General features: G+C 41.8%; 2 protein-coding genes across 9 annotated transcripts in view; both read right to left on the bottom strand.

Annotated features, from left to right (window-relative positions):
* LOC107269338 overlaps nt 1–10903 on the bottom strand; it is a 53414-nt gene extending 42511 nt beyond the window's left edge. Inside the window, exons 1-9 of one of the 4 annotated variants that reach the window (XM_025086613.1) lie at nt 10148–10903; nt 7728–8631; nt 6051–6128; nt 5278–5534; nt 4788–5175; nt 4387–4639; nt 4111–4302; nt 3347–4031; nt 3179–3275 (exon numbers count right to left, since the gene is read on the bottom strand). In XM_025086613.1, coding sequence (XP_024942381.1) covers nt 3179–3275; nt 3347–4031; nt 4111–4302; nt 4387–4639; nt 4788–5175; nt 5278–5534; nt 6051–6128; nt 7728–8514 — 2737 coding nt within the window. In that variant the 5' untranslated portion in view covers nt 8515–8631; nt 10148–10903. The remainder of the gene's footprint in view (nt 1–3178; nt 3276–3346; nt 4032–4110; nt 4303–4386; nt 4640–4787; nt 5176–5277; nt 5535–6050; nt 6129–7727; nt 8632–10147) is intronic. The other 3 variants (XM_025086615.1, XM_025086614.1, XM_025086616.1) reach the window with 3 other exon arrangements.
* A 1150-nt stretch (nt 10904–12053) lies between these two features.
* The window catches only part of LOC107269333 (E3 ubiquitin-protein ligase MYLIP), a 74430-nt gene continuing 61092 nt past the window's right edge, over nt 12054–25391 (bottom strand). For all 5 annotated transcript variants that reach the window (XM_025086622.1, XM_025086624.1, XM_025086623.1 and 2 more), the window contains 5 exons: nt 17731–17971; nt 17427–17596; nt 16825–17041; nt 16528–16725; nt 12054–16443 (listed from right to left, as the gene is read on the bottom strand). In XM_025086622.1, the coding sequence (XP_024942390.1) occupies nt 16105–16443; nt 16528–16725; nt 16825–17041; nt 17427–17596; nt 17731–17971 (1165 nt within the window). In that variant the 3' untranslated portion in view covers nt 12054–16104. The remainder of the gene's footprint in view (nt 16444–16527; nt 16726–16824; nt 17042–17426; nt 17597–17730; nt 17972–25391) is intronic.

Below are 25391 nucleotides of genomic sequence, written 5' to 3'. Positions count from 1 at the left end.
ATACCGGCCTTCATCCGCCCACCTTTATTTTACTGTCTTATTTATCTTCTCTGTAACACTAAAAAAAATACTTCTTTGGCACCGAAAAAGATTAGTGGGTCGTAATCGCAGACAGGCAGCCCCTACCCGTATCCCCTCCCTCACCCGCTCCGCCATTTCTCCACCACTCAAGAATAAATGTGAAAAATCATAAGACGAATGGGAAAACTTTATATTTTCCCAGCTGTGCTTATCGCGCGAAAATGACCCGGAATCCCTACCGACTTCTCGTAACGACTGGCTCGTATTCTCTCTCAGTGACAGTGGCGCTCCTGGTGGAACGTATATGTAGATATTATCGCCCGCGAGACTCCTGGTAGCGAAGGGACGGGTGAAACGCTATATCCCCGGTTATGGATATTTAACGGGTGTACATAACGGGGTTTGGTTTACTAGCGAGTCCCACTTGGGCGCTAGTCGAAGTTCCGTAGATGGCAAAGGAAGTGTCAGGAGCGTGAAATCGGGGGTGCCGAGGGGGGCAGGCGTTATAGCAAAGAAGATAGCCAAAGAGGGTGTACAAAGACGGTAAGAACGGAATTATATAAATCGCAGCAGCCAGCAAAGTGCCAGGGTCTGTTGTAAAGCTGAGAAAAGCACCAGGACTTGTTCTACCCTCGTGAAAGCGTAATAGGATCTCGCTGACGTCTTCCTGGGTGCACTAGGCAGCGGGAGCGGACTCGAAAGTCGGGTAGCCTGAGCCATAAAGATGAGACTTGGTACGAGTAAGTACAATGTAAGTAAAGGAGGGTTTGGCGAGAGTAAGAAATTTTACTCTTTGAGAGGATGAGGTCCGCCTGCCAGGAGACGCTTCGAGGAATGATTCTTCCTGTAGCGCCGGTTTGGGAAATGCTGCGTACTCGTTTCTCGGAGCGAAAATAAAAAAAGAAGAGAGCAGGACTGACGACGGGCTACCGGATAAAAATGGAGATCAGCTGCGACAACGTGTCCCTGGGGACGAGTGGCTTTACGGTGGTACCAGGAGAGATGGAAGGGAGCGAGCGAGAGGGAGATATGGTAAGCAGGAAAACGTCCGAGAAGACAGAAGTTCTTGCACAGCCGATACCAAGGATAGGCAAGATACGACAACCTGGCTATCTATTAAAGAGAGGATGGCAGGTGTGGGTCTCTTCTTGAGAATAACGCCCGTTATTTTTCTGTCACACGGTATACCGAATGTTTCCATTCAGAAAAGCTAACTATCCGTTTGCTCGCAATGGCGCACCACGGTACCACCATTTGTACAGTGCATTTAAATTGCCAGGAGGCCAGCTGGTGGAACTGAAACGTGGCGATCGTCTCCTGGGAAAATTCGTGTATTACTTGTCATATACTTTGTCGTTATGGTATAGAGAATTTACATGTTTCCCTATCATCTTCGTCGTAGAAACTTCCCGATCGACGGTGCGACTAATTGAATGGGACTTTACGTCGCGGTATTTACGGGAAGCTAGTTTACAGAGAACAAGTAATTGGACGGGTAGAATGAAATTTGTTTTTTTTTTTTTTTTTTTTGGTAAAAATATGCGCAGAGGATAACACCGGGTGTTCCAGTTTCCGACGAAGAGAAAGAGTACGGTGTTATCCTGAAGCAGAAATAGAAAGACGTAAAATAGAAAACAACGAGAGTCTCTTAGCTCGCCCTGGGGAGAAGCTATGGCATCTACTGCGTATAGTTGGCACAGAGCCGTTGGCTGGATTGCCATTTTTTTTTTTTCGATCCCTTACGTCGATCGTTGCCACCTACTCCAAAATTCTTGGGATTATAATACTTTAGAAAACCAGCCGAAATATAACGTCTAGAGTTATTCCTTCTTGGAGCAGCACTGATGGGTTCGATACACTGTGGTATCCCGGCAGGGTAAATGCCGGCGACGTCCCAAGGGATGAAGTCTCTCAATATGAGGAAGAGTAGAGATCCAGAAGAGGATGAGGACGCTCGCACAGGAATGTCTAGGAAGAGGAACCAGAAGAGGTTAACGTGAAAAAGAAGAAACTCACTCTAAGACAAACCATCAGGCTTCTCCTGGATGGGTTCTTGAGCGTCAGGATCCTTTTGTCTGTCAGATTTTTAAGAGCACCACTCAAGGCTCATCCCGACTCTCCTCGCCCCTTCCAATCCTCCCTGCGCCCTGTACACTGCTGTCCTCTGCTCTTCTTTATTTTAGCCTTCATAGTCTCCACAACACCCCGACGTCTCTTTGATCAAGTGCATGTATACACTTGGCATCCCTTCTGAAATTCTACAGGATGGAATTGGAGCAAGAAGGGTTCCTGGAGGCTGTTCCTTCAACATCGATGGGTCTACGGAAGATCCTTAATTCGCAATAAAAAAGAGTAAAACAGCTCGAGAATTTAGATAAGGATGTAATGACTCTGAAAGCAGACTGGCTTTGCCAATAAAGTTACCCAGTTCGGTATCGTTCTACGCTTCACCGGTATTGGACCACGTGAATTTATAATTTTCGAGTGGTAACTTCCTCCCATGAAGAGCAGTTAACCAAAGCTGAGCTGAAGTGGTAGAAGAGGAGCACACCGTCGCGACGCGACTGCGGCGGTGAGATAGCGCTGAAATACGGCCAGATAACCCGGGACGGGTGAGTCTGGCAAATATTAGAGGATCCAAGAATTCTTTCCACTCGAAGAGTACTTGTATATGAACTGAAGGGTAACGTTTATCCAGGATGAGACACGTACTTTCCAAGGGTACGTTTTAATTTAAAAAGTACTCCGTTAAAGGGCGCCTGGAGATAAAATTTTTTAAATTATACCTTAGACTAATTTCCTCCGGCTGTAAGGGAACCTGGTACGAGGTCCGCACGAATCTTTCATGAGTTCCTCGGAAAAGTTTAATTAAAAGGTTTCCGGCGAGAGAGTCTTTGTGTCATATATAAATTTTAATACTAAACATCAAAAATAAAATAGGTTATGGGCGACAAGCAAGACGGCCAAACGATGAGCGACATTATTTTCACTTTAAATCTTATCTTATTTATATACTTCCTGTTTGAAGTTTAAATCATTTCACAAGAGTAGATTATATCGCTATCAGGTACCAATTGCGTCTACGTGACATTTTGATGGTACCACGACACGTGTTTACATGGTGTATAAAAAGTGTATCAATTCCGTCGTCACTTACCTTGTTCTTTTTCCAGCAGTTTTCCTTGCGTCTTCTTCTCGGGTGCCTTGGGCGAACAGTTCTTGTGCGCAGATCGCACGGTCAAGGTTGGCGGTACCTGAAGACAGAAGAATCCGATTACAAGCAGTCGTGATGAAACAAAGTACCACTTGTAATCTTTAGACTCACCACCTTCTCAGATCTTTCTCCAGACGGTAGTCTTGCTATAGCTGCTTCAGGACTGTCTTCTGGTGGAGGCGGCTGAACTATCCAATTGTACTCCCTCTTTTCAACGGGCAATCCCCATCTCTCGTACTCTAGACTCTGAGTGCGTAGAGTCTCATAACAGTCAAGACACACCACGGCGAAGTCTCCATTCTCCAGGAGTAAACTCTTCTCAGGTTGTCGATGATACCTGAGGAACGGGAAGTCCTTGACGGGCAGGGCCCTTACCCGTTTCCTGTAGGTGGTGATGCCGCACACGTAGCAGCAATAATCGTGGGTGTCGTACTGTCTCTCAGCAGCGTTCACCTGCTGTCCACTGGAGAGGCTCTCATATCGTCGCCACTGGGCGAGTAGGGAGTGATAGCAAAAGGTGCAAACCAGGGCGGATCCATCCTCTCTGAGTTGTTCCGCATTCGGTGGTGACTGATGCCGTAACAGTTCAGGAAAAAATGGTGCGTTCCGTCCCTGTGGACGGCCGTAGAGGACTCTGGCCAGAGTGAGGTCACTGTGTAAACCGCAGAGGAAGCAGTAAATAGAGCTGCTGGAGGTTCCTGGATTACTACCGAAGGTACGGTCCGAGCTTGAACTCGGTGGTGTGGCTATGGAACGGCTAACGTCGCCGTTTGGATGTGGACTAGGAATATTGTACCTAAAACACGTAATGGATATTCATAATGTGGGGACCCTGTTATTCGCAGGGTATTGTCAGAATGATCCGTGATACCAACCTGCGACGTTCTAAAGGCATACGCTCAGCATCCATGTTTTCCCATTGCTGCGCTAAATGATTTACGCAGTGACTACAAGCAAGAACTCTTCCGTGGCTATCCATACAGGCATTTTCAGAAGTCCTGGCCATTCCTCTCAGACAGGGAAAATGCATTGCATGGGAGTTCATACCTTCAGGACTCGTCGAGAGCCTAAGGCAAATATACGATAAGTTATTAGTTCAGACTATCATCGATACGATCTTCATTAGTGCCTTAAATAATTATCAGACTCACCATTCCATGTGTGTACGAGGATATAGTCTCTCGCATATATAGCACCTGTAATTTTGTCCTAAAGCGACCGTACCATTTTCGGCAGGACCGTTACTTGGTGAATTTCGTTGACCCGGAGGCGGTGCTTTCACACCCGCATTACGTTGTTTACTAACAACTACCGTCGACTTGTTCAGGTCGTAAGGTTTAAACCGAATGTCACTCCCAGCCGAATTTGCTGGCGATTTAGCCACAGCAGGTCGTGGCGAGGGACCTGAAAATCGATTTTTGTTCTTAGCTTAATTTCGTATGTTATAATTATCGCACAATCTTTGGCAAGATTCTTACACAATTGTCTTCTGTATACAGAATGAAGTAACCACCTATAAAAATTCCGTATATACACTAATTTTAATACTGACCTTGCTGTCGAAAATCCATATTTTGCCCTGCAGGCTGAGCTTCGTGATTCTCCCCGCTGAAGACTTGCTGCTTCTGGGGTATGGCCTTGTAACAGATAGAGCAAACCTGTACCATGCCCTGGGGACTTATCGGACTGGCACCAGGAGGTGGTCTTAGAGAACAGATGAAGGGAAAATATGCCTCCTTCTCGGGATTGGGGCAGCAGTACAGCAGCCTAATACTGGACGATGGGTACTCTAGGGCGCAGGTGTAGCAAATGAAATTAGTAGTATCCATTGCAGGTGCCTGACGTTTACGAAGAGTATAATTCCGATCACCGTGTGGCACACCCTGACGTGTATAAGCTTTCCACTGGAGTAACAGGTGATTCTGACATGCGGAGCAGGCCTAAAAAATAAATTTATTAATGGCACACTGTCAACTTACTAAAAACTGAAGAGTATTCCAGATTTCTCATTTTCAAAATTATAAACTTTCTAATAAACCTACTTGCACACGACCAGCACTGTCCATTGGACGACTTCTGCTTGGTCTAGGATGTAACATTAGGGATGGGAAGAACGGCGGAGGACTGGAGGCAGGATGTGGTGGCGTTGGCAGTGGTTTCGCTGCTATGTGACTGAGTGATCCTCGCTTGAACTCATCTCCGCAGACATAACAGACTTCGGTAACAGAATTCTTGTCCGGCATCGAGAGATCCAGGATATCCGTCCCCACGCTGGACGTAGAGCCTCCACTATAGATGGCTGAAACAAGAAGAACAGTAAAGTTAATATCGTACCAAATGTGACTTAGAAGAGGCCGTGATATAAAGTCAAGAAGATAGCAACATGATAGTAAAAGACACAGAGATAGATAAACTGAAGAATCTCATAGAGGCCAAATAATAAAAAATATATATATAGACACACGTTCACGCTGGTGTTGATGACGGGAGTACAGAAGGAAGCGAACTAACTTACAAGCATGCGGAGAACGAAAAGTGCCGCGTAGCGGAAAACTTGTAAAATGTGCATTTTTTTTCTTAACTTAATGAAATAAGGCTGCAGCGATTAGTGCAGCGTTATCTGTGAAATTGTTAACCTCTACTTACTCATGTTTACATTAGCGAGCCGAAAGGGCTAAGGCCAACATAAACGCCGATGAGATTCGTTTATTTACGGCGAATACATACTAAAGTTGTGATAATCGGTCAACGTTAAAAAGCAGCTTTTACTTGAATCTGATAGATGCCACTATGTTATAATAGCGCGAGCACTCACGATTAGAGTTCTTCGACTGGACCATTTCGTCTTGAGATGTCGCGATGGCTTGCAGCAAACGGTCACGCAACTCTGCGACTATTTTTAAAAGTAGAAAAATTATCAGTAAGCGCGGTCGCACGATACTCCTACTAAGCGCAAGTCAAAGTGATTCGTGACTCTTTAAAAGCGGTAATCGCTGTCTCGGCGAAAGATTGCAATTGGAAATTCTTGGATAAGCAAGTAACCGCATATACTCCTACATATGACGGGGGAGTGATCTATTCCGATGTAGAAGACGAACAAGACATTCTTTGTACACAGTCATTGAAATTACGGCCAAAGCCGTCCGGCTGACCTCAGATAAAGATCCAATTAAACTCTTCGGGTCATCTTAATAATTAGGGATACTACGCATGGTCTTAACTTTTGCATTACTACGTATTCCTTGAGAAATCTCAGAATTTGATTCGACTGATGATATATTATCAAAAGCCTTCGCTGTCTTATCTACATGTGCTACAAGAATTCTCAATGCTTTCTTCGCTGTCATCTTGAGGGACAATATGTTTGACCATACGAATGATCATCAAAGTTGTTCGTAGGGCTAAGATCACTCATCGATGAGTTCGTAAATGACATTTGAGTTCCCTTATATAATTGAATCCGAGGAACACCAGTATTGAGCAGAGTCGAGATTATTGTTGTGCAATCACTTATATATACTGTATGTATATATAGTAACACGATTACCGGATAATTCTTTACGCTCTATATTTCTAATCTGAAATCCCAATAAACTTGGATGAGACCTCTCAAGCTTGACTATCATCCAGTCTGAAGATAAGTAGGAGAATGTCATTGATTTTGCAAAAGCAGAGGAAGATCTTCACACCGAGCGGCAGTACCAGGTTGACATTCATTACTAATGTCTGGCATAAACATAACTCTCGCATTACACGTATTTCCGCATGAAAATATCAAGCATCTGTATGTGAACAGCTGAGGATCTCGATGATCGATAATCCTAGTGGTATTCCTAATGTACACACGATTAATTGCAAAAAGAAGTGGGGCCCAAAAGTATTAAAATAATCTTACGTTGCAGTGTGCTCTTTTAACTCGCGTTTCCATTATTGAGTGAATAATATGCAAAATTAATTCCTCATTATCGTAATATAATTATTAAATCGTGATCATGACACCCTCTAACTTAATAAGATATTCGAATATCCAAACGTCAGTATCTATTACGCTCGATAAACATCTTGAAGACTGCACGCATAATAGGACGCATTACGAAATATTGGTTTACAGTTTAATAGCGTCGAAGTGTGATACGCGGAACAACATGGATAGAATCACCGTGTCTCCCATGGCATTGATTACAAATCGATTATCCGGCGCTTCCTCCTGTAATATCATCTTCGCAATGAGGACGCGGCATTTACAATTCAAAGTAAAAGTATGATGTAAAGCCACCTTTGGATATTGAATTTCTCGTCGGCGGTTCAGAGACAACCTTTACATTCCTTATAAAAACCCCACGAACGAAAGTCCGCTCGATATAAGAGAGAAAAAAAGAAAAAGTGAAAGAAAAAAAAGAGGTTAGAGCAAAAAGAAATAAAGAATATAGATGCATGAAGCTTAAAGAAACCCTGGTGAATCGTCGACACAGGGCACATCGAGAATCTTCACCTTGCGGTTGAGGAGGCAAACTGGACTGCGGAGCCGGTGAACTCCTCGGTGCGTGCCTTAAGTCCAGGGCGGCTTCGTTGGAAATTCTTGGCTCCTCGACGGGCTGCCGAGGACTCTGCAGTCTTTGATGAGGCGATTGCAATCTCTGATGCGGTGACTCCATAGTGAGTCTCGCCTGTTCAAGATGTCGAGATGGATCCGCGGTGTTGGAGTGCGGTCTTGGCAGCTCTACTGAGTTAGATGGCGGCCTTGTTTGCTCGACTCTAGGCGATGGCGAATTCGTTGGAAGTCTTGGCGAGATTCCCACTGAACGACTCTCCTGTCTAGGCTGTGGCGGCTGATCGTTTGTCAGTCCAAGTACCTGGGCGGCGTACTCACCCTGGAGAGCCATTTCGGCACCAGTGAATGGACCTCCGTCACATCTCTTTAGCCAATAGATTCGTTGACTATGAGGCCTCGCATCCCTTTCATAACTTTCCCATTGTTGCAGGAGGAGAGCATAACAGAGACTACACGCCTTGACGGCTCCACTTCTGATACCTTCACCCCTATAACCATTAGGCGGTTCGTGCGACTCCAGGAATGGGAAATAAGGCTCGTTCGGCGCTGCACCAGGACTCGGCTTGACGCGGAGCCAATAGTGCTCGCCGTGGCCGAGGGTGCCGCAGACGAAGCATATTCGTGGCCCTCCAACATCATCCGCTGTCAAAGGATTGGGCTGTGCATTCGCGAGCGATTGCCCTTCAAGTCCCGGCTCATTCTTCACGTACAACTTGCTTTCCATCATGTCAGGAAACCATCGGGTCTTCTAGCGACCCTCGTATATCTTCGGATTGTGTACGCACGCCGTACACGTAAATCACTAAGCGTAGATATTAAAGTAGATTCGTGGTGCTGCACGTATCTGAAAGAAGAAGATAAAATGAGAGTTTATTTTTCATGTTAGCACAAGTGTTACAAAGTGGAAAGTAAAGTAGATAATGTTTTTTGTAAAAGGGATACTACAATTCTTGACCAGATTTAACGGCTGTTCTTTAACAGTTTAAAGAACATTGGTAGAAAAATATGTGTTGCGTGTAGGAGTTAAAGATACTTAACACAAAAAAGGCATTGGGCAAAGAGTAGGGAGAGTGAGTAGGAGAGAAGTAAAGTCAACATTAGTATTCCAGATTAGCACTCGACATCTGATCAAACTGTGAGTCTAAAATTGACTTGGTCTCTCATGCACAATGAGGTATCGTAGTAAGCATCCCCGAAATAAGACAGACCTTGTAGGGTACAATTTCTTTAGTACTAGTAGTCTCAAGAGCACTATTTCAAAGAGTCTGAGTTGTCTTATTGTATGCAAATGAGTTTATTTGGGTGCAGCTGTGACCTCATTCTCTCAACGGTGGACGGAAAACGCGTGGCATTCCAATATGTCAAAACAAAACAGGATGCACAACGATGGTTCCTTGCAAAGTAAAAAGAAATTAATTTGCAAGGTGCCTATCGTAGCAAATATATAAGAAAAGCTAAAACTAAATGAATGATAACAAAATTTGATTAGAGATATATATTCGCAGTTAACCAGTCGATCATAACTTTTACAGTAAAACTAATCTTGATAGCATATTCAATGCAAAAGCGTAACAAATTGACAAAGAGTATTTAAACTAAATAAGACAGACTGACATTGATTAAATTCTTACAGAACAAATGAAAGGGAAATAAAGATTTATGAATATTTGTGTAGACTAAAAGCTGTGTCATTAAATGATACTACATTAATTCAAATTCTGACATTCTTAGGTGCCAGCTGTAAACTGTATCTCTGAATAACACTATGCACTGCGAATAGCTTGTACTTTCACCGACACCGGCCAAGAAGTACCTCTTCGGATATCGGCAACAATAGAAAAACTTAGCAAAAGCATAATAATTCCAAAAATTTCGAGCTAAGCTGGCATTTACATAAGAATCCAACGACGAATGGTGCCAAAGTAAGTTCACGCATACTGTCACGAAATTCATCGAGTCTTAAGCTAAAAGATCTTTCTCGAGAGGATAATCGTTGAAAGAAACGTAAAAGACATTGGATAAATATTTAAATAATGATCGAGGAATATAATTCTGCATAAGCTGGGCAAGACACACGATCATACAATGAGCCCGAGCACAATGGTGGCAGGTTTCGTCGAGGTGTCTGATCGAAATGAGTTTCGATCAGAGCCAAGCTGATACCCATGCCCAGAAGAAGTTGCTCAAACGTATTCGAAGGTCGAGGTTATCTAGCGAAGCTACAGCTAGGAATAAAATGAAGAAAGGAATACTAAGGGACTAGCACGATTATCTGAGCACACTGGCCGTGCTGCTTCCGAAATACGCGGAGCCACGAGCATCACGACTCGATCCGCTCGTAATTTTCACGGGACACTCACACTTTCACAGTTCGGCCTAGGCGGGCAGAGCATCGCTAAAACGTCGGGGCGAGTCGTAGAAGGCGACGCGCACCACACAGAAAGATCAGGGCTCCCTTATCTCGGATTCTAGTCTCTGCCATACGTGCTCGAGCACCACACGGAGTCGCGGGGTGTCACCTTCAGTGTGCCGTTGCGCACCGTCACATACATATTTACACGTGATACGCACCGTTCCGATCGGCCTGGAGACACTTTATACCGTCGCGCACGTTACAAAAGCGATACGGTGTCTCGAGCTACTACGAAATATACATTTTACGACGGCACGGCTCCACAACTTAGGCTCATTCCACCGCCATGTTGAAAAATTGCAATAGGCTTCCCATGATGCCACGCAGCTTCATCATATGACAGTCCGCTCCGCTAGCCAATCACAGTGTGCGACGCATGCGTGCGCATACCGGGGCGCTAATGGACTGCTGCTACGAGAAAAACCGCGTAAATTTCGAAAAGCATCATTGTAGTTTAAGACCTGGCGAGACCGGCGTCGATTTTTTGAACTGCACCTTCGAGTCCGACCGGTTGTTAAAGAAAAGGATACCGTGTGAACGTTTTTACTCAAAAGAATCGCTAAATCTACGATCATCGCCTGCCCCGTCTTGATCCTGTAGAACTATCGAAAGCAATAGAACTTTCGAGTAACTTGGTTTGACCAGTAGTTTTTGGACTTGCGCAACAATCAATGTATTCTTTATCCATGTACTATATTAATAATAATAAAACAAATACTATTTGCTATTTGTTTAAAAATAAAGCATTTTGCTCTTAACTTAAAATACAGGCCCATCAACGGTGCATGTCTAGAAACCTGACTATAAATCCGAACCGATTTAAATCTTGTCTAACAATACCGCCTTCGTAAAAAAATATTATTTTCAGAGAAGCATCTAGAAAATTCGAGGAAGTTCAGTTTTACGGGCGTCAGAAACTTCGTGAAGAATGTGTCAAGGCCAGAAGAAGATGAAATAGAACGGAGCCTATAGCCAGAGGGCAATATGGACGCTAAACATCAAAGTATAACCAACAAGTAGGTATTATTCACATTTTAAGAAGAACTAGCTTCGCGAAGGTGAAACACAAGAATGTAAAAAGAATTATTAATACCCGAAAATTCGTATAACCGACGCAAAGCCAGTCTTGGAAACAGGTTAGTCCCCTCCTTGCCCCGTGAACTAAAGGATCGAACACGCCAGGCATTTACCGACATTTGCTAACCGCCAAGCCTGAGAAAGGGTCCCTTCCGCAAACAAACTTTCAGCAAATATGCCAAAATCAAACGAAAACGCCGAGTTCCTTTGTCGTTACTAATTACAAGCGGATGTCAATCCCCGTCCATGTCGCATTAGGAAAATTATAAAATCCAATATATTCCCAATACATAATTTATGCAATGATAACCACGACGCCAAGTACCTTTGACGCAGATAAGAAATAAATATTACGTAGATAAATGAGAACTGAAGTATAATAAAGAACCAGTCTGAAATATAAACTACAAGTTAGCCCAATTACGTCACCATATTTGGCAGTTGTAAAAATCATAATACTTTCTCCAGAGTCGTGAACACATTTCTATCATAAGTAGGATCTGGTTTAATTATGAAGCAGACAATTAAACACTTACCCAATTTAAAATTCGCTTGAACAGTTCTCGGCGATGCAGTCATTCGTTATTTTTTTTTTCATATTTTTTCTTTGCTATTTAACACGTCACTCCGACAGATGCTGTCGCGCAGCGTCCAATAGACGTAATGATAAGGATAAAATTGGAGGCGTCGTTTTCGACATTTTTAAAGCATAACAAACATTTGTAAAACTGTATAGGTTAGATGCAGTCATGAAATAAATATACACTGATAACGAATAGTGGTTTCACGATATTTAATCATCACAATGCGGGACATGGTTATTCTACGTATTTATTTCGTGTAGGGTTGCATCGGTCTTGTCGTACAATATTTTTTAAATCGTTTTCACATTTTTCTTCGCTTTTATTTATACCACCATCAATGAGTGGGACCCTGATGTAATACTAAAAAATAATTGGAAATACTTTAAAAATACTCTTTGCAAACGATGATCCTGCGGACAAGGACTGCGCGCCCTCCGCTACTAACCTGTCACGTCTCTCCACCGTTCTTTATATTTAATTTTTATATCTTGTTCTTATTTTTTTCTTCTTCCATTGTCTCTCCTCGCTACTACTATATGGATTAAACGCTCCCTACGCGCTACGACGTCTCCAACGATCTCCTTACAATTTTATACAGAGACGTAATCACAAGAAGTTATTACATTATAATTATATTATAGTTATTCTTTTTGTTATTGAATAATAATTATGTTAATAATAATAACAATCGTTAACCGAAAAGACACGCAGCAGTAGTACAAAGATATTTCTTGTGGTTGGGGGAAGGGGGCTGGGTTTTAAGATTAAAGAATTCAGTCCACTGCTTTCGAAGAATCCTCACTAAATCTACCGTACTACGTGGTTAACGAAAGTTAAAAAAAAAACAGCGAATAAGGATAACGAAAAGTAAAAGAAACTCGTAGAAAAATTAAACGTAATGTTAACTCTATGTGCCATTATATCGTGAGCCGGTTATTCGGATAATCCTCGTGAGGATTACGTCCTACACAACTTCTCCGACAACAGTGGCCTGACACGGCATTGCATTGAAATGTTTCACTAACTTCGGATTTAACATTGCCAAACCATGACGTATATCCCTCATCGCGTTTACACGTGACTACGCGAATAATTTAGATGGCCCAAGATTGGAATAGAAATAAAAAGTGTACAAACAGGAAAGAAAATAAAGTAAGCACAGCAATTAAGCTTCGAGAAGTGATAAGAAGAAAAATAGAACGAGTAAAAACTTAAAGGATATTTAAGCCTCGCGAACAGTTTACGTGTAAACGCGAGTTTACGTCGGTCGGCTGTATCACTTTTTATGACTTATAAATAATTATTAACTAGGTGTACATTTGCATTGATGTATGACTATAACAATTGCCACGTATTTCGCTTATTCTCACAGTATTCATCCGTTTTTTCTTTTTTTTTTAAACTTATTTCTTGCTCCTCAAACAATTTCATCCCTTTCACTCTTTTCACTTTCTCACACATGTATTCTCTCTCTTTCTCTCTATTACACACACGCTCTTCATGTGTAGTAGAATGCTCGCTTGGATCTAAGAACAAGTTCTATTCTAGTATATCTAACGGTGGTAAAGGGTGCGGTAACAAGAAAGTGAATTCTGTTCTATTACTGACGTCCATTTTGCTGGCTGCTAACAGGATAAAAAAGCTGGTGAACCAAACGATACGCGTAATATATTTATCGATCCCAGAATCGGAAGACTTTTCACAATAAGGCTTAGCACTATTCGAAAACTGACTTCTTTTCTTGAAATCAATAAGAATCGATATCTTCTAAAGATTTTTTTTTTTTAATTTAACGGTATAAATGCCAATATATATATGTATATACATATATATATATATGTATATAATTTATTAGTGTGTTTATAATCATCTATGGCTCTGTTTTATTCTCCTTTTACTTGTATGTTATTATGTCTCGCTCGATAGATTATCGCTGGTACACCAGCTTAGTGCAAATCGGATTTAACATTTGGTGAACTTATGACTTTTGCTCGGTTTGAACCCTCCTGAGGTCACGGAGGTTATCGCAACTTCTAATGTACATATAAACAGATATTACGGTAATAACGCTTGCTATTTGTATAGGATACTTCAGCAAAAAAAAATTTTCCTAATAAGGTTATCCCGCGTGTCTCATTTTCTTTTCACCTTCATTCTTTTTCTCTCTCTCTCTCTTTTCATGTAATGCAAATCTTTGCATCCTCCCTGTTTACTGTAGCTCCAATGCCTCCTGTCGGGAGAGAACAGGAAATGCAAGAGGATAAATATCGAGTTTCCTACGAAACTGGTTGATAACAAGGAGAACGTAATTTTTATCTTGCACGACTCTATGGTACAAAGAGAAATTGAGACCCGTCGAGTAAACTACTGTACTGGTCATATGTTTAACCCTTATCACTCCAACCAGCAGTACTCCTGGAGTGATAAGGGTTTGACTGTACTAGAAATATGTTTATGGAAAAGAAAAAGAAATATAAAATGCAAGGATTGTCGTCGACAGTCAATGACTATTCGTTCTTTTTCTCTTTTGAGACTATCTCATAAAATCTTAATAAAGACGACGGTTTCCTATTACAAAATCATTTCATTTCTCATTTGCGCACGCAGAAGTCACGACAATACCATTTCATTGAAGGATCCTTTACAAAACAGGAATATTATGACAGTGGTTTTTCAAGTGGTACAGAGCTATGTGTTATGTATAGCGTATTCGAATGTTATAACAAATATACAAAGGGTCAGTTGTTTCGATAAAAGTTTCGACCCCTGCACTCTCGGGCAGCGTCTGAGTCAGAGTTAAACCGCAGACGAAGAAAAAGAAATAGAAGAACAAAAAGAATGAGAGAAAGAGAAGAATATCATAAAGAAAGATAGCAAAAGAGAGGGGGAGAGTGAGAGAAAAAAAGCGAATTTCCGTGAAACACGTAAGCAACACATTGGTCCATTTATCACTCGTAGAAAAGAAAGAGAAAGAGGATATGTGAAAAAAATAAAATAATAAACTGTCCCTTATGGACTATTTCAACTTTCATCCTTGTCAGCGACATAATTCCTATAAGTAAAACGCGGCACTTCGTACCATAAATTCCATTATTATTTCCTATATCGCGTCCTCATTTCTTTTGCCTCTCCCACTCTCCGCTTCGTTTTTCCATTTATTTTATTTCTACTTGCATACGCTTTACGCGAAAAATTCTTCTCCACGGTTAAAACTTTTAGCATCGAGTTACCGGCTAGAATGGACCGTGATGTCGTAAGTCGCATAGTCATCGCCAATAACCGTGACATTCCGGTTTAGCGGCATGGAGTTTTATTTCGACCTGACTGTCGTCCCAATTTCTTAACGAAAACTATAATTTTTATTTAGCTCGAAGCAGGAGGGAAAAATATAAAAGAAATTCCTTTGTTTCGACTACGAAAAGGTGTACCTGACATTCACAGCTAAAACGGATAGACGCAGGTTAAGATATAGTAAGAGAAAAATAACGAAAAGAAAAGAAAAAGAAAGAAATAAAGAAGAGGGTTACAGACAGATGAGAAAAAGAATAAGAAAAAATAATGGCCTATGTCACCGTTCGTTCGCGGATACCATTATCCTGAGGTCACTGCTTATACAATGAGAAGACATTTGGTTAGAATTAGTAGGCTTTAGGAAAAGCTACGCAATATCCGTGAAATATTATCCTCGGAAACGCGCGTTTAATACGTAATGCGTCCGGCGTCAAGCGACTTCAACATTGTAGGGTGCGCCTGTCATACGCATACGACATTATCACTCTCCACGTGCGCGTACAAAAAAGCTTGTCGAACATGAGCAATTAAATAGAAGTGAATCGTGACCAAATGAAACAAAATTTGTCAAAATAGTTTCCCATTAAAAATTAAAAAAGAAAAGTTGCTCTTATTTACATCGCGTTCAACGTTATTGTTACTGAAAAAAAAAAAATAAATGTCGCGGATAATACGACTGTCTCCATATTACACGAATACAAGGAATTCGATTCCCGAAGGAAAGCGTGATGTTTGAATCGCTCGGACACAAGCATGGCGATAATTAACTTTCTTGGGGGGGTAAATAATCAAGCGATAGGAAAATAATTGTAAATCGTTAATAACCTTCGCGGCAAATGAGAATTTCGCCATTTTTGTTTCATCCAATTCAAACATACGGCCTCTCGATACGACACGTGAAAATCCTGAAGATTCTATTAATGGCGCTGCACTGACGCTTCGCGCGGCGTTCTCAAATATTATTGTTGTTGTTATTCGTCTCATTTCCAGTGAGAATCCTTTCCGCGATACGTTCCGTTGTGGGCTTCCTGGTGGGTACGAAGGTGGTCTCCATCGCGTCGTTGGGGCTCTTCGGATTCTGCTTGTCCACGTGGGTCAATTCAATGGGCAGATAAATTGTCCGACAGTGACCTATGTCGGCTCTGCACAGAGGACATCTCTCGCATCTTCTGGCGCAGTCGAGGCAAGCCACAGCGTGTCCACAGGGAAATAGTGCAGTGTCCAGAGTGCGGTCCATGCATATACGACATAGCATAGCGTCCAGGAGTCTGGCCAGGCACTCCCGAGATTCCTACAAGAGAACGTGAGACAATAAGATCGTACATCTCAATAAATAAAGCTAATAAAGCAAATAATAATGAATTAACCAAAATACCTTGCATTTTCGATTTTGACAGTCATCACAGTCATGCCTGTCTACAATTTCATTTTCCACGGGTAATTCAATATTGGCTTCCTCGCAGTACAATGCTCTCCTTGCATTGTCGTATACCTCTCTGCAGGTCCTGCGAATATCGAAGACGTACTTCTTGCCCAGAGTGGAGTCCTCGTTGAATATAGAAATAATAGTTCCCTAGTGGGGAATTAAGGTCTACGGTTAGAAGTACTCAAGTTTCGCGATAACAAGTACGTTTATGGATTTCGAGATTATGCATTAAAAATATTCTACTACCTTAAGGTCGCGGATGAACTGCGCAGTGACGGCACTCCTCACAGTCTCGCAGCTATAAAAGGCATGTTTCTCCGTAATAGCTCGATATAATCCACTGGCAGACTGGCTGGAATCCAGTTTAAAATCTAAAGACGTTTCCTCGCCGTCCAGAGACAAATACACCAGGTGGAACATCCTCCGTTGGGAAGTGGCGCTTTGTATAGCTGTGTACGGTATGCTGAAAGATAAATGAATTATTTAGCTGCGAGCGATGCGAGAGGGAACTGCATTGCCGGAAGTCGAGAATCTGACTTTGATAGCAGTGAATTAGAAATGACACGTGCTGCCTCTACCGTGAGAATACAAAACGACCAAGCGATTCGACAACGTAGTCGTAAAATCACTGCCTTCTTTTTTATTTTTTTTTTCTCATAGACAGACGCAATTTGAACTATAGAAATTCTGACCAAGTGGAACCTCCACGAGGTTAGCATTGAGAATTCACTGACACTGCATAGTCAGAATCTCACGAACTGGGTCACCCATCATCCATTCGTTATCAGGATCGATCGATAACGTCTACTTCAGGTTAATTAAATCATTATCAGAATTAACTAACGTACTTCTGTGTCTCCTCGTCTTGTCCCCGATAAACCGTAATGCCGTGTGGACCAACACCGATCATCGAGACTCCATTATAGCCGAATTTACTGTGAAACATCTCTTGGCCAAACGTATCCAAGTTCGAGACTTCCTTCAGAAGCCAATATTCAGCAGTGGATGCCTTCATGCCCTGAAAATAAATTTATTCGTCATTGGTCCAAGTGCACAGTGACGTCATTAAAATCAGTCCTTCCCACAACTGTGTCTCTTTTGTGTATATCGCTAATAAGTAAATCAATCTAGAACTCGAGGTCGTAAACGCACCTTGATCTCCTTGTGCTGCTGCACTATACGATGTAGGAAATCCTGCGGTTTTGCCTCGCAAGGTTCTATCGGCTGTATCTGACAGCACTGTGAGTACAGTGCATGTGGGGGTAGTAAGGCATCGTAATCACCACCCTCGGCCTGAGCTATCAAAGCGACCAATCTCGCCACGGAGGACCAATCCGAAACCTTCAGTCTTCCCTCGACGAGTTCGAGACGGGAGTGCAGGTAGAATTGATGTCTGTAATTAAAGGAAAAAAAATTGTCAGACATTAACATTCATCATGACGGTCAGGTCGACATTGCGTGATTTAGATAAGGTACGGGACTGGTCATTTTTGAATAATTAAACGGTTTCCTGTATCTGCGTCAGACTACAGAAAAACAAATTTACGCTTGTATGGCGTTTACTGAATCTGCGCATAAATTTTGGTTGAACATGAAAACCAGTGTAAAGATACGTGTGAAGGACAATGTACTGTGTTGATATTTTTCTATAAACGGAGATATTTTTTTCTGAAATTCCTATGGGGATTTGATCTTGAGCAATATTGAGAGGGATATTGTTACGTAAGGTTGGTACCGTGTCCTATGTTATTATAACGAGTAGGTTTAGTCAGGGCTACCCTGAAGCAATAAACCTTAACGTCTCTGGACTCATTGATGTTTCATACCTTTGGCAAGCAATCTAGAAATACATAAGACCTTGCTGGAACGACCTGTAGGTAACTGGTCCATGGCGATATTAGAACGTCCTATAGGTATATACAGAGAATAGTATGTAAGTGCATATAGGTGGGTGCAATGCAGCGTAGTAATATCCATTCGTTGAGTTATAAGGGGGATACCAAGCACTACGTAAATTATGACTGGTATTAAGGTACGCTTTTACGGCTGGCTTTACCCTGGGATCATCGTATTATGGAATTAGTTTAAAAATTGAGCATTTGATAAATTCCGGTAATACCCATTTCCGGAAAGCTGGATCAAACTGTTTAATCGAATTTAATATTTATTGTTTCGAGCTAATCTATATATTTATTCGATAAACCGTAAGGACTGTCCGGCTGAAATGAACCTGTCACGTTTGACAGCTGTCAGATCAAAAATTTAAGGCGCTCGATAATATTTTATACAGGGTCCGATCTTTTGATATGAATGATAAATTGTCAGGGGGATCGCAAACGTTGAAATATATAACGCGATCAATCTCCAGTAGAGTGCGATGTCGCTTAATTGTCACACTGACAGAGCTCGACATGACGTGTTTGCGTAATTGCCAATATCCCCAAATACCATTATCCCAGATTCGCGAGAGATTCGCACGGATTTTCAGCCGTCTATCGAAAGTGTCAGCTGTAGCTATAACGTGATTCTCCGACTGACCGGAAGTGAATTATAAAATACGAGAAAATAAGTAAAAGGCCAGAATCGGGTAATTCAATCGGTAGTAAGTTCGAAATTTGGATTAAATTAAACTATAAAATGACATTTTTTTAAATAAAAAAAAAATTCCTCGATAACTTTTAATTTTGACTTAAACTTTTTTTTTCAGCTACCATTAAAATTCAATTCTACGAATGACACCTTCGTGGGACAGTCTCTTCTGAATCCGTTCGTACTAAAGAAAGTTTCACCTAGGATGGCTGAACTTGCTAAAGTCCCTGTGCTCTGTGTCAGCCACGCTAGAAAGTAGCTGCGGTACTTCTGAAACAACGAGTCCAACTCGTGGATGCTTAAGCAGCCTTTCGTCGGCCGGTATATCGGAGCCGGGGTTGCTGCCGGAGTAAGGTGAAACGGAAATAATTAAAGTCTAAAACAGTCCCATGGGGGACTCGGTGATATTCGTTGAGCAAAGTAAAATTAACAATGGCAGTTTAATAGCCGTAATCGTTGAAACTTCCATTGGGCTCCTTGAATTTGCCTATTATAAACTATAGTACGTTATAGGTTATAAAGTCCCATGGGTATAAGGCTTCTTCATTCATAAAACGACTACGACTTTCCACTTCCGGTCTGATGATCCTCGTTATTAACTCGCTCCATTGAATTGCAGAAATCACTGAGTCCACTTTCTTCCTTTACCGTAATGGGACCCCCCGTTGTACAGGATACTGAGTTATCTACGCTGAAAGAGAGAAAGAAAAAAAAATCCCTAAACACGTAGACCACTTGCGCACTCTGGTGGTGGGGATAAGGGTTAAACAGTGTTACCAGTTTCTGTACACTCTCACCCGCGGGAATAATCGACGACTTTACTCCCTTGTTGCATAATGTACTATTACAGTACAGCCTTTTCTTCGTCGACCTCAGGAGTTAATTAGAAAGCACGAAGAGCCGGTATGCGCATGCGCAAAAAAAAGGACTGACTAACTACCTGCCTCTGCGGAAGCTTTGTCGGTTGAGCCGAAACTTTTGGTTCGGTTAATTTTAGGGCGGTCGCCGACAACTAGACGATACGAGAGAGAAAGAAATAATCAAGTGGGAAAGAGAGAGCGAGTGAGAGGAAAGCATAACAAACGGTAGCGTCACATAAATAATACATTACGGGCGAAGTTGTCCTTTCGCTGGGAGTCGTTTTTGAAGTTGCGCACCTCATGGCCCAAACTCCCGCCTGTTAGGAGTTACGATGGCTGAGTCGGTAGACGGCAAATTAGTTTTGGCTCGGGTTATGCAATTGGTATGAAATGAACTCGCCGCTGCCCGTGCGTTCGGGCGACTTCAATATCGCGTAGTGGGAATGAAAAGCTGGATTGAAGGTTGACGTAGATAGTTTTGAGTAATTACTACAGGACGATAAATAGAATCGCAAAGGTCGATGAGCTACGATTTTTCATCCCTTCATCTGGTGAGCTTTCAAACGATTAATCATTGTTGCGGCGTAATTAATGGCTTCTACGAGGAAGCCAAAGCTTCTTGGCTACCATATGTATGTACGTGGATATGGAGTATACGGGGTTAGATACAGGCAGCTTATATTTATAGATGTGTATATATGTATATACATATATACATATATATGTATACATATCCAAAATGTGATTACGTGCACCGAGTATTATGTTGCAGTTTTCGTTCTTAGTGAACTCTTTAATTATTGTTTGTCTAATCCTCAAGTGCGAAACTTGTATGGAAAGGTAGAGACGAAAGACTGATGCCTTACCGGTAATTAATTAGGTGTTGAACCACGCTCTGGTCCGATGGCGCTGCGAGCGGTATGTAAGTACTAGAAGATCTTCGCTTCGAATATTACGTTTCCATCGTGCTGGATTTAAGTTGGATTAACCAATCATGTGCCATATTTGAGATGAATATTCGTTTATGGTTGCACGCGGTTGGTTTATCCAACTTAATTCCTGCATGATGGAAATATGGTGAAGTTAGGTGAATCCTTGCAGCATCTACTCGTATGTACAAAGTGGAGATGAGGGTTTGAGTAATTTGATTATTTAAATAATTAATCGTAATGTAATAGATGATTTAAGAATTACTCAAAATTATAAGGTAGGTGATTCGGTTGGTATATAGACATTTCTTGACACCAATGAATTGTGGGTAATTGATTTTTCATGCATAGTACTTTCCTCCAGATTTCTGCATGGAGAAACTGTAGCAAGTATTTCGTAAGCTTTGTGAATTTTTACGTTTCTGTTGAATGTTCGAATTTTATGGACGAGTTGGCCCGCGGCGTGATAATGGAATTTTAGAAGCAGCTTGAAGAATATAGCATTGCCTCGTGAAAGGGAGTAAAAGGGATAAAAATATAAAAAAAGAAGAGTGGGTTTACGAAAAAAAAAAAAAAAGAAAAAAAATCGTATTTTTTGAAAGAATAATTTCGTTATTTCTTCGAATAAAATTTACATATGAGAAAATTCAAATACGGGAGTATTCATGGGAAAATTCGCCCTTGCGAAATGCGCCAACAGAAATGCGAAAAATCGTCTGGCTACGGAGGACAGAAGTTGGGGGGATTCGCATCGAAGATGATCTGCGAATAAATCTCAGCGGCATTCACGGGCATATCTTAAAGTTGCGGGAAAGAAAGAAGAAAAAAAATGGTCCTGCGTGCTTTCGAATGAAGGAGCCCTTAACTCTCCAATAAACTTCGGAGAGTGGAAAGAGTTTCTAGCGACGATCTCGTGAGACTTCGAGAGTAACAAGGTAACAGGGTTATGTCGGTAAGGCAGATACCTAGAATAAAAGTCAGTGAGATTTGCGAGAAGAGCAGAGCACTACTGAGATGCGGAAAATGACATTTCGTATAATAAATAATCCTGACTGTAACACCCCTTATTTTCGAGCACCGATCCTTTGAAGTAATTATAAAAATTGTTAAATCTTAAAAAAAAATTAAAAAATTTTACTTTATCCCACCCCTTCAGGATTATCCGTTGAAAGCTTCACTTTATTTTTAAAGAGATTAACCGGTGTCTCCACTTACTCGTACCTCGACTGAAAATCGACAAACTATTTCTCAGGTACTTGGAAAGTTCCTTCGAGAAATTCTACTGGATCGACGAGGAGTTAACCTGAAACCAGGATAAATTGGAATACCAATTGTTCGAGCGTAGACAGTAGCAGATCGTCGGACTGTAGAAATTACTCATGAAACTTCAAGGCCGATTCACGATGAACTTTACCAGACACTCGCCGGGACCGCCGGGACTATTTGTCAAGTTGACCCGAACGTTAGTACAGTAACGTTAGGGTGGAATACACTGAACCTCGACTATTGTTTCACATCCTTCCAAGGATGAAACTTCTAATGGCACGACAATGGAGGAAAGCTCTCGGACGCGTCTTGCACCCCAAGTACAGAGAATACGAGGGGGATATATCCTTTACGTGTTCCTAAGAAGGATGGCAAGTAGCATCCCACAGTGAGTCGGTTCTCACGAGTCTTTTTGGATTTATTTACAGTTACGAGAAAGAGGGAAAAAAAAGAGGTCCAAAAGTAAAAGAAGAAGCACCCTGGCTTCTAAATCCTTAAGGAAGCAGGAAAACTTCATTGGATTAGTCGACTTAACCCCATTGCCAATTACTTTTCAAATTTCTCCCTGAGATTAGGGGACGTGATATTTATTCATTAGAAACAAAGAGAACACAAGAAATCCCCGCATAAGACTAAATAATGAATTTACATTGTCAAGGAGTATAAACAGAGAATTGGATAATCAGAATTTAAAAGGAGTATATACACAGATAGACAGGATATACGGAAAGACAGGAGCAGACCTACCGTCCCTCCCCTTGCTTTCTTATAATCCACGCGCATGCGCACACGCGAAACCGCGCCGTCCGCCATTAATTACTCAGCTAATCTAACACAGCCGATCTGCCGCGACCGATTTTAATCCCAGGAAAATTAGTTTCGGAATTATGAAAGCGATATTGCCCGGGCATTTCCGCCCTGTCGAACGTACAACTATTAATTACGTCCGCTCTAATTTAACCCGGGCAAAATCCTGCCAGGCATACGCTTGGATTTTAACCATCGACCCAACTTAATAATGCTCCTTGATTCGGGAGTGATATACTGGGATAACGGTTGAAAGCCTTTTGGATTATGTTCCAAATGATAAAACTCATCTGGTAGGATTATACCAATACTCCTACAATAGCAATACCCATAATAAATGTATCTACGTGTACAGGCTTGCTAGAGAGTTACATGCATCGAATGTATGTACAGATGATCCAGGAAGTAAATTTTACAGAGGAAATTTCATATTACAATTATTATTTCAGTACAGGTTAGGTTAACTTTTCTTCTCTCTCTTTCTCCACACTCCCAGGGGAGTCGCGTTAATTTTGCAGATTCATAGAGGAAACTGCTAACTTCGTCTATTCGTATGTACCGGCCTGTACGTGGTTCAAGGCTGGAAACGCATCGACAAGCGTAATTCAATTTCATGCGGCGTACCTGACGTATTTGGCTTCAGTTCAGATTTGGTTCAACTTCGAGCTATCCGACTAATATATACAGGGTGTCCCACGACTTGTTCCGCAACGGGCACTGGCATATTCTCCGTTGAAAATAGAAGAAAATGCAATTTGTCCGAATGAAATCGGTTGCAGCGTTCTCGAGAAAATAAATATTAAAAATTTAGAAATATCATCATGTCTCATGTTCGATAAGTCATAGTCTAATGATAATATTACAGTTTCTACTTGAGTGAATGTGTTCACAGACACAAACGCCCGCCACTTTCCTTTTCTACTGCTATTGTTTTCTTTTGGCGATGATTGGAACTTACTTAAAATTATGATATTTCTAAATTTTTAATATTTACTTTCTCGAGAACGCTGCAACCGATTTCATTCGGACAAATTGCATTTTCTTCTATTTTCAACGGAGAATATGCCAGTGCCCGTTGCGGAACAAGTCGTGGGACACCCTGTATATATTAGTCGGATAGCTCGAAGTTGAACCAAATCTGAACTGAAGCCAAATACGTCAGGTACGCCGCATGAAATTGAATTACGCTTGTCGATGCGTTTCCAGCCTTGAACCACGTACAGGCCGGTACATACGAATAGACGAAGTTAGCAGTTTCCTCTATGAATCTGCAAAATTAACGCGACTCCCCTGGGAGTTTAATTAAGTCGCAAGAGTGTGTATACAGCAAAGGCGCGATTAGAATTCGTAGGTTCATTGCCGTCGCTAATTAATCGGCGGGTATCGCTAGACAAAGGTGGATGGGACTTCAAGAAGACGAGTGATGGAATTCCCTCGCTAAACTCTCGCGCCCCAGTAACCTAACGTACAAAGGGCTTCTTCGTTACCGGATAGAGCCAGTGGATGGGGCTTAAAGCGTCTAGCGCTGGCGATGAATCCAAGCCTAACCTAACCCAACTTAGACGAAAACACGTCGTATAGGAGCATAAGCAGCCAGTGGCTAACATATCCACGAGTATGATTGCAGGACTTTAAAAACCTTTGAAAAAGCTTAATGTCCCGGGGCGCTTAACGACAAGTAATCCCGTTACCAGTAACGAGGTTAAAGGTGCGTTCACATTGGCATCCTACGAGGATAGATCAGTTCACAGGTGTACCTTGGTCTGCTTTATATATTTTTGTTAGCTCAATTCGATTAGTACTTAGAAAAAAGAACCGAAAAAGTACCACAAGTACTTTGACTAACTTGGGTATTCGAAAGTCTACCCCCCTCAGCTCCTATACCCGCCGCCAGAACTTGGCAAACTTGCGCGCGATGGCCAAATATTCCTGCATGAAATCCAATATCGAGCAGAAGCCTTTCGTTCCTGACGATACTATTGCAATAGCGACTGATTTATATTCACGAAGCAGCCCCAGTCAGACCACCCTTAGTCTGACTGGAGACTAACCTTATGAGCATGATCTTTATTTTTCTTATACGCAGTGACCTCTCTCGTTCTTCATCGACACGAAGATTCTTCTTCCTGTTCGGTACCAGCGCTTCTAATGCTGTCAATAGTACCGAACGACAATGAGAACAACCCTATCTCCTTTTACTCACCCTACGTTCCAGCCAACCCTCTGCTACCCCATTGTTTTTCTTTTTCCATCCTTTCCGTAGCGCGGCTACGTACACTCTTCTACTTTTCTACGGATTCCAATGTTTTTGCTGTATCCCGATATCCCGTCTATATTCCTTCCCATTGGCGTAACTACGCCC

Source organism: Cephus cinctus, unplaced genomic scaffold (assembly GCF_000341935.2).
Source record: "Cephus cinctus unplaced genomic scaffold, Ccin1 Ccin1_scaffold0637, whole genome shotgun sequence".
Taxonomy (NCBI): domain Eukaryota; kingdom Metazoa; phylum Arthropoda; class Insecta; order Hymenoptera; family Cephidae; genus Cephus; species Cephus cinctus.
This window is presented reverse-complemented; position numbering and strand designations above follow the sequence as displayed.